This window comes from Odontesthes bonariensis, chromosome 22, assembly GCF_027942865.1.
Source record: "Odontesthes bonariensis isolate fOdoBon6 chromosome 22, fOdoBon6.hap1, whole genome shotgun sequence".
Lineage (NCBI taxonomy): Eukaryota > Metazoa > Chordata > Actinopteri > Atheriniformes > Atherinopsidae > Odontesthes > Odontesthes bonariensis.
In genome coordinates, this window is record NC_134527.1 from 3,189,013 (window position 1) to 3,199,173 (window position 10,161).

At 38.9% G+C, this 10,161-nt stretch overlaps 1 protein-coding gene across 1 annotated transcript in view; it reads left to right on the forward strand.

Annotated features, from left to right (window-relative positions):
- onecut2 (one cut homeobox 2) overlaps nucleotides 1-9,819 on the forward strand; it is a 44,641-nt gene extending 34,822 nt beyond the window's left edge. The window contains exon 2 of the mRNA XM_075456504.1: nucleotides 9,530-9,819. Coding sequence (XP_075312619.1) covers nucleotides 9,530-9,819 — 290 coding nt within the window. The remainder of the gene's footprint in view (nucleotides 1-9,529) is intronic.
- Nucleotides 9,820-10,161: the final 342 nt, after the last annotated feature.

The following is a 10,161-nucleotide window of genomic DNA, read 5'->3' on the forward strand; positions in this document are numbered from 1 at the left end:
CATTCTCCCTCTAGCCTCATTTTTAACTTGTCTTATTTTATTTATTGTGTTTTTAATGTGTCCTTGAGCGTTGAGAAAGGCGCTTTTTTAAAATTAAATGTATTATTATTATTATTATTATTGAATGTCCGTTCAGTTTGACCGATGCCTTTTCGTGCAGCGTAAGGGGGGCTGTGCGCTCCATTTTGTATGTTGGTGCACTACGAAGGTGGGCAAACCATTAATATTATACATCCATGGGGCAAACGGGTTTACCTTCGGAAAATGTGGGCGTGAAACACCACCATCCCCCACCGGTGCAACGCCCATGCAGTGCTTTGGTCGATGCTTGCTGTTTTTAAACTCGCTTGTAAAGAACTCAACTTGACATGATACTTTGGTGTCTTTGGTGTGGTTGGAACCGGGCTGTGGCTGCGTGCCATCTTCAGTTCCTCCATGTTGCTCATTTTTCAGGCCAGAGGTGAAATATGCAGCCAAAACATTGCTTGCTCATCATATTGACCTTATAGCAGCAACAATACACCTTTCAGTGCAGTTTCAGTCCGTAGGCAGTTTGTTACAGACATAAATGTATATATAGATATTAGGGCTGGGCAACGATTAAAATGTTTAATCTAATTAATCACATGATTTCCCTGATTAATCACGATTAATCGCATTTGTACGCAGAATCTAAAGATGAATCCAAAAGTAGTGTATAGCTTTTAGCATTTAGCTTTATTTTAAATGTGCTGCCATATGAATGAAAGTGCCATAACATTTGTTGTGCAAACACACTTTTAACATCAGCATCTTTCTGTAGTTTTTATGTAGAAGCCTCGCTCCACTGTCTGTTTCCTTGAATGACTTGCTGCTATCAGTTGTGTGTTTTGCCTTTAAGTGATATTTTAGACTGGAACTACTACGCTGAGAAGACAATTCAACTTGGCAGTGTTTACAGATGACTTTGGTTCTGTCGACTCCGCCGTCTGGAAGAACTTTAACATGAAAATGGCCGAGTAAAAGTTCCGTACCCTTCTCCATGTTTGGTGGATCCGCCGATTACTTTCTTTTCCTGTTCCACAGCAGACAGCAGCAGACTTTTACAAAATAAAAGCCTGTGAGCAACAGACTTTTATAAAATAAAAGCCTGTGAGCAACAGACTTTTACGATAAAATAAATAATAATATAAAATAAATATAAATATATAAAAATATATAAAAAATATATAAAAATATATAAATATATATAAAAATATTTATCGGTGTTAAATAATTAATGAGTTAACACGATAATAACGAGTTAACTCACCCTAATAGATATATTAAAAGGTGAATTTCAGGTTCCAACCAGCAGAAACCTAACGAGGTATGTAATTATCTGTAATAAATGTTCTGTGACTGCTGTTTGGTTACAACTGCACGGCTCTCTGGTCATTTTCTTTAACCATACAACCCCCAGATTACCCTAAACTCTGTTTCTATGACCAGAGACGACACCCCGTAAAGATGGTGGTGCAGGCAGTAGCTGAGTGTGAACACCCACAATTCATCAGAGCTCATACTGTGCAGCTGCCAGCACGATAAAAAACGAGGAAACAAATTCCAGCACGTAGAAGTTAGAGCATCAGTGCACAGAACTCAAGGCAGTCTCAACAATCGGCTTCCCAACGAAAGCTGCCGAAAGTTGTAATAATTATCACCGCGGGGATGTTTTTTCCCCCCTCAATTAATAGCTTTGATCAATGAAACATGACGGCTGGTTCACATGGAAGCGGTTAGACGCAGTTAGCAGCTCACCGATGTCTACAAGAGAGGCCGACACTGCTGATGAAAGGCAGAGGAACCCTGCGTTATCGATCCCATCGATCCGGCCCCTACCTTTGGAGAACGGCCGCGCCCCTCCCCCCATGTTTACTCACAGCCCACTCAAACCGGTAAACTCCTCTTGAATAATATAATTGTGCGTTTGATCCTCATTGTAACCCCGGACCGAGGGGGAGGAAAGCCTGATTGAATCACTCGAGCGTGCCCCCCTCTCCATTGACGGCAGACTTTGGGTTGGTGTGTGGGTGGGTGGGTGGGTGGGTGGGTGATTTTGATTACTCCCCGTTTACGCGTAGATGCGTCTGCACTTTTCTGGTTGTTGGGAAAAAAAACGTCTCGGGTGAACTGCTGCTGAGCTGTGATTCATCGAGCCGCAGTAAGCAGAACGCTGGGGACACGGAGCAAACGGAAACAGAATAATGTATGTTTTTTTTGTCAAATCTTTCCCCCGGTGTAAACATCCATATCAGATATCTCCATACAGGGCCGGCCCAAGCCCTTATGGGGCCTTAAGCAGAATTTCATCTGGGGCCCCCCTACCATCACCTCAGCTACAGATGCCTCATTATTCCATAGGCTACACTGTTATGTGTGTAACGGACCCACAATCATTAGCATTATTTGTAATCCTCTTACATTATACAGGTGTCGTTCTTGTTTTTAACCTTAAAGGGATAGCAAACTCATAAATATGGTTTATTAACTTCTACATAAAGAGTGATGTATTAGTATGGCTCATTAATTTAACTATTTGAAAGTAACATCAGCAGGCTGGAGAATGCATTTATAGTAAACACGTTAAATAGTTTAATTTCTTTCAGATGTGCAATGGTGTGCAAAATGTTCAAAATCCAAATACAAAATAGAATCAAATGACATTCACATTATCTTACAGAAAAATAAAGTTGTAATCAAAATTAAATACTTAAATAATAAATACAATACTTAAATAATTTTGCCCAATGGTGGCAGCAGCCAACAGGAGGCATAAATTAACCTAGTATTAGTATTTTCTCAAAATTTAAAAAAAAAAAAAAAATCTGGTGTAATACAATTTCGTTTAAATTATTCAATGTTATTTTAATTTCATGTATATATTTACTTTTTTATCACAACGTCTCGGTGCTCTCTGGGGCCCCCTGGTGGCGTGGGGGCCCTAAGCGACCGCCTAGTTGGCATATGCCTTGGGCCGGCTCTGTCTCCATATAATCAACAGCAAAAAGGATTAGACGGATAACTGAGGTGGGAAATGTGCTTAAAGGCGGGTTATTAATCAGTCATTAACTCTTAAAAAACCTCAAACATGTCAACACTAACTGCATTCTTTGGGGTTAGACCCTGCATATGCGTCAGAATGCCAGAATTAGAGATGTCAAGGGTTTTAATGATGTGTTAAAGACAAGCATTAGCATTAGCTGCAGCTAAGCTCTCCCATTGGCTAGCTGGAATTAGCTAAAAGTGCTAATTCTATTTTTTTATTTTTTTTTTATTTTCAACAGTTTTTGATTTTTCACAATGAATTATCGAACAGACACACAGACAGCAATAACAATAATGAAATAAAATAAGTAATAAATAAGTACATTCAGATATCTGAAGAAATATACATATACAGTATATATTTAAAAAGGATAAATAAAATAAATAAATGTGTAATAACAATAGTAGTAATAATAATGATAATAATAGAATAAAGTAAGATTAATTAATAGATCAAATAACAAAAAATAAATAAATAAATAAGTAAATGTGTAACAATAATAACAATAGTCATAATAATCATAATAATCATAGTAATAATAATGATAATAAGGGTAAAATAGAATAAAGTAAGATTATTTAAAAGATAAAATAACAAAAAATAAATAAATAAATGAATAAGTAAATAAATAAAATCAAGTAAATAATAATAATAATAGTTTGAAGAGGGAAAGGATGGGGGGGGGTCCATTCTCACTTCTGTATTGGTGTCTTAATCCTCATTTAACGGAGTTTGTAAGCTTTTGTAATATTCTAGAAAGGGGGTCCAAATCTTCTAAAATTTTTGCAAGGAGCCTTTAACGGTATATCTGATTTTCTCAAGTGTAAGAAAGTGCATTATATCTTTTATCCATTTTGGAAAAGTGGGAGGAGTGGCAATCAGGGCAGTAAATGCTATGACTGGCCCTGCTTTGCCTCTAAGGCCACAGATTTCAGGAGTGCTTCCAAACAGAGCACACATGGGGTTTGGGGTGATAACTTTTTGAAACATTTTGCTGTAGGAATTAAATATGTCGGTCCAGAACGTGTTTAACTTGGGGCAGGACCAAAACATGTGTACATAATCTGCTGGTTGGCCTTTACAACGGGGGCAGGAGGGGTCCACATTTGGGAAGACTTTTGCTTTTGGTAAAATGTGCTCTCTATTTTATTTTATTTAAACTTATTTTTTATTCATTTTTCTTTCAACAATTAGTGTCGGGGCACATCGTACTTACATAGTTAAACAATCATCCTTGTATGAATGTCCTTATTATCCAGTGGCAGTGGTGGTGTCCTCTATAATCTCCATTTTTCACATTTATCCTCAAATCGTGCCTCTTGTAGTCTCAGTTTGTGTGATTTTCTCCATTTCTCCACATCCACTGCTCCTCAGTTGGTGGGTCTACTTTGTACCACATTCTCGTTTTTTTACTGGCTGATAGCACCACTTTAACAAGATCCTCATCCTCTCTTTGTATTATGTCTCGTGTTAAATTCCCCAAGTCGAGTATTTTACATGTTTTTGGTATCTTATATCTTATTATTTTTTTGTAAACCCTCCACAGTTTGTCCCAGCATCCTTTTAACCAGAATATATGTGTGCATGGTCAGCATCTCTCCAGCATGGTTGTTGAGGAGACGCCACTCCTTTCCTAATCTTTGGAGTTATAAAGGATCTGAGCATATTCTTCCAGTTGAATTCTCTCCAGGTCCTGGAGTTCATGGACGCGCGTTTTACAGATATTAAACCACTCTTCCTCAGTTATTTGTTCTTTTAATTCATTTTCCCATTTTTCTTTGATATAAAAGAGAGGAAGACTTTCTAAATGACATCAAACTTTGCATTTTTTACCTTCGTAAGCTCTCCGAAATACCTCAATAACTTCGTTATCAGTGTCAGTTTTTATCTCCTTCTCATAATAGTCCTTTATTTGCAGGTAGCGATATTGTTCATGTTGGTCTAATCCAAATTTACCCCTTTTCTCGCCCATTGTTTAAACCCTTTATCAATTATCAATCAATCAATCAAATTTATATATATAGCACATTTCATGTACAAAACAATTCAAAGTGCTTTATATAAAATAAAAGCATTGCAGCAGGGAGTGGAAGAAACATTAAAATACATAAAAGAATATAAAGAGAAACAAATAAAATGATTAAAATGATTAAAAACAAGCAGATAAGTTCAAAGATATCGTGCAGATTTCATGCATAGACACATGAGAACAGAAATGTTTTTAACCTGGATTTAAAAATGTCTCCATTTGGTGAAAGTTTAATCTCCACTGGCAGTTTGTTCCACTTGTTTACAGCATAACAGCTAAATGCTGCTTCTCTTTATGTTTATCAAAAACCTATCATCAAACGCAAGCCAGCTCAAAATCTTTATTTCTTTCTCTAGTTTATACCTCTCAACAACAGTATTCCATAGTGCTAATTCTTTTTAATCAATCTAATATGTAATTACTGCACATTAGAATGTTCAGCAGCTACAGATATATTGGATAAGATCAATGATTTGGTAGCATTTCAGTGACAAATAAACAAAAGAAGAAAATGCCAATGTAATATTCTTATGTCAGTAGATGCATTATTAGGGGTATGCATCATATTTATTGCATAAATGATCTAATAATGATAATAATAGCTTTGGCACTCCAGCCAAACAGCAGGTGTAGCACAATAAGTGAAGGAAAAATAACTGAAAATTCACAGAATAGCTCTGATAAATTAGCTGGTTGTAACGGCTATAACAGCGCAGCCCTCAGTCTGTGAGCTCAGAGAGTTTTCCAGTTGCGTACAAAGTCCAAGATTGTCTCCGGTTTAGACTTTGAATCGACAAATACCAAGCTAGCAGATATTTGGGCTGAAGAAGATCTTGTTCCTCTAATTCTTATCAATGTCGACAACAACAACGTTGAAAAAGTGCCTTTTGACCTCATTCGTGTTGGATGAACCGATTAAAAACAACAAAACAAATGCGCTCTAATATATAAATATAGGCAAAGCAAGGCAGGTTTATCTGTACAGCACAATTCAACTACAAGGTGATTCAAAGTGCTTTAGAGAGACATTAAAACAGTAGAAATAAAAAGCATGATTTAGCTTTTAAACAAAAAAGAAAGAAAGAAGAACAATAGATAAAATCAATAGTTAAAATGTTTATTGCTTTATTTTTTTTTGCTTTATTCAAATGCAGCTTCTCCATGTCTGGTTCTGACTCTAGGAACTAATAAAAGACCGGATATACACATGTATACAAAGGACTACACTGATTCTGGCAGTAATATCTCTTCTTCTAATGATGTCGATGATAATTATTAATCATAATATTAATTATTGGTTCATAAAAAGTCAATGCTATCCAAAGCAGATGTGTTCCTCTCATTTTTCCTGAGACAAACAGGCTGAATTTAATGTGTAATTGGAGCGCAGCCTTCTGCACATTCAGAGATCAACAGCGCCACCTGTCTGTCAGTAACCAGCTGCAGACAGCTCTGAGTATTTATTTACCCGATCACAACAAGAAGAATCAGCAGTCACTTTTTTTTAGATTTAATGTATATATAATCAGCCCACTTCTGTCCACCGGTTTGTATCACGAGGCAAAGGCAGAGAGCAGCGAAACAAACGGCTGCAATCTGTCACCGGCATCTGTCGACAGGTCGCTAAACGCTGCGATAAGAAGCTGAGAGGAGACAGGAGGAAGGATGTCGCTCTGCAGCGCAGTGTGTGTTTACAGCCGGGATAGTTTCCCCTTACATAATAGTTGTGTTGCTGGATTGAGTCCTTAACCTGATTCGTATTGATCAGTTGGGCTCTGACTCGTGCATACTTAATTCAAGGAGGTAATCAAATCAAAGACACCCAGACCTCGTGCTCCTGCTTCCGCCGTCCTGGCCGACTGTGAAACAGTAGCAGGAATATTGAATTGGGTTGAACTGAGTAAAGCTTTATTAATCCCAAAATGGGAAAAAGGGTTATGATAGCAATTCTTAGTCGGGTTTATTTGAACAGCACATTTCATATGTGTTAAAAAAACAGATCAAAAAGGTTCAGTTCATAAGAATATCGATGAAAACAAAGGTGGAAAGCACTTATTTTAGGGCTGGGCTGGTTAACTCGTTATTATCACGTTAACTCGTTAATTACTTAACGCCGATAAATATTTTATCGCGCATTAACGCAGTTTTTTTTTTTTTTTAAAAAAAAAAAAAAAAAGAATAATAATTGTTTTTTGGGAGCTTTTGTGCCTTTAATGGATAGGAGAGTTCAGAGAGACAGGAAGCAGGGGGCAGAGAGAGGGGGAACAACATGCAGCACAGGGCCGTTCGATGCGGGACTCGAAATGGGGCCAGCTGCAGCGAGGACTATAGCCTCTTGTACATTTTATTATTTATTTTATTATTGTAAAAGTCTGTTGCTCACAGGCTTTTATTTTGTAAAAGTCTGCTGCTGTCTGCTGTGGAACAGGAAAAGAAAGTAATCGGCGGATCCACCAAACATGGAGAAGGGTACGGAACTTTTACTCGGCCATTTTCATTTTAAAGTTCTTCCAGACGGCGGAGTCGACAGAACCAAAGTCATCTGTAAACACTGCCAAGTTGAATTGTCTTCTCAGCGTAGTAGTTCCAGTCTAAAATATCACTTAAAGGCAAAACACACAACTGATAGCAGCAAGTCATTCAAGGAAACAGACAGTGGAGCGAGGCTTCTACATAAAAACTACAGAAAGATGCTGATGTTAAAAGTGTGTTTGCACAACAAATGTTATGGCACTTTCATTCATATGGCAGCACATTTAAAATAAAGCTAAATGCTAAAAGCTATACGCTACTTTTGGGGGGGCAGTCGTTGGGCCTTATTGGGGTACCTGCACCGGTCGCCACTCCATCACAGGGCCACACAAAATTTAAATTTAAATTTAAACCTGGTTTACTGCAGCAGAGAGCAGGACCATCGGGGCTGAAAGCTCCATCAGCTGATGTAGAATTTATTCTCTGTGTGGTGAGGAAACCTTTACTGGATGATCTGCAGCGTATTCAGCGAGCATTTCAACTTCAGGAGGGAGTTTATAGCTTTAAAAACAATAAGGAGAATATTAAAAAGACATTTGAGGAGGTGTTTATTTCATGGTGATACAAATGTGATTGATTTTATCAGCCTTTAAATATCACTGATGTTACCATCTTTGAATATTTTGAAGATATTTCCACCTTTTTCTTTTCTTTTCAGAGAAACATTGTTGTAATTTGGCTTCAGAGAGTGTGGGTTGTGTTGCACTGTATTTTCTGGTGATTTATTGTTACAGCGCAGGAACTCGAACTGGAAGCTGTTTCTCTTTCACACCACAGTCCCATTATGTCAGACTCTGACACTGAAGTACTGGATTGAGACTCATCTTTCAACGCAGTCTCAATCTGGTTCAGTGGCTTTTACTCCAGACTAAACACACCGAATCTTACATTAAATGAATAAAAACAGGTTAGAACTGGTTTCTATTTTGGTTTCTGAAGAGTTCAAGTTTATCTTTTGGCTTTGGGACCAACTGAAAGACGATCCTGAACCTCACCCTGCCCCAAAAGCTTGTTTTGGTTTTCATTTAATCTAATAAAAATACAGTTTTAGCTTTTAGTTGCAAGCTTTGGTTCAGATTCCATCTGTAATGTGTGAACAGAATGCCCGTGTTCGGTTGTTTTAAGTCAAAGTTTGGCTCTATTTAACTACTACTTACTTCATAGAGTCCTCGTCAATATAACTTTAGCAGAACCGTGCTTGGTATTAAAGGGATAGTTCGCATCTTTTGACATGAAGCTGTATGACATCCCATATCAGCAACATCATTTCTGAACATCTTCTTACCCCCTGCTGCGTCCTGTGAGCAGAGTTCCAGCCTCGTTTTGTGTTGATGAAGGTAGTCCGGCTAGTTGGCTGGGGTTTAAAAAATAAAGCGTTTTGCTTCTCAAAACAATATGCGTTCAACAGAGTAATACATTTGCATCACAAAATGGTTCTCCAGGAAAAAGTCAGACCTCACAATCTCTTGGCCCTATTTTCTCTCCCTTCGTATCACTGCCTGCTGCCGACAGCCGCGCCTGTTACGGTGTTTGCTGCTCGGTCTGCGCGGTCTACACAGCAGGCAGTGATACGAAGGGAGAGAAAATAGGACAAAGCCCCAGCCAACTAGCCGGAACTACTTTCATCAACACCAAAACGAGGCTGGAACTCTGCTCACAGGACGCAGCAGGGGGTAAGAAGATGTTCAGAAATGATGTTGCTGATATAGGATGTCATACAGCTTCATGCCAAAAAAGGCGACATTGTTAAAGTTTGGCTCTATTTAATGTTACTTCGTCAATATAACCTTGGGAGAACCCTACTTGGTATAAAGAAACTTCTGCTGTTGAAATCCGAACACCAAATCTTCATTTTTTATAATTCTGCCCTTTCCTTTCCCTCCCTTATTTTCCTTTTGCAGCGTGCAAGAGGAAGGAGCAGGACACAGCGAAGGACCGCAACAACACACCAAAGAAGTCGCGGCTGGTCTTCACCGACCTGCAGCGGCGCACCCTGCTGGCCATCTTCAAGGAGAACAAGCGACCGTCCAAAGAGATGCAGCTCACCATCTCGCAGCAGCTGGGGCTGGAACTCACCACCGTCAGCAACTTCTTCATGAACGCCCGCCGCCGGAGCCTGGACAAATGGACAGATGACGGAGCCAGTCCCGGCGCCCAATCTTCGGCGTCCAGCACTTGTACCAAAGCGTGATAGGAGATGGGCGAGGATAGGGGAGGGTAGGGAAGCTACGGGGAGGGGGTCTTTGGGTGGGCCGGGTGGAGACGAAGATGCGTGTCGAGGTTTTTGTCCTGTCGAAAGCGAGGCGGAAAACCAAACTTTTTACATTATTTTTGTTCGTCGGTTTTGCTTTTCTTGAGGGTGACAAACTGAGAGAGGGGCTGCTCACTGCCACGACTTGTAGCCAAATCGCCTTTTGCAAATTTATCATGAATCCATAGAGAAGCTGAAGGGTTAACTCATCTTTAAAAAAAAAAACATACGAACCTCACTGGGAGGGGAATAACCTTTTGAATCATAGACTTTCACTGCTGA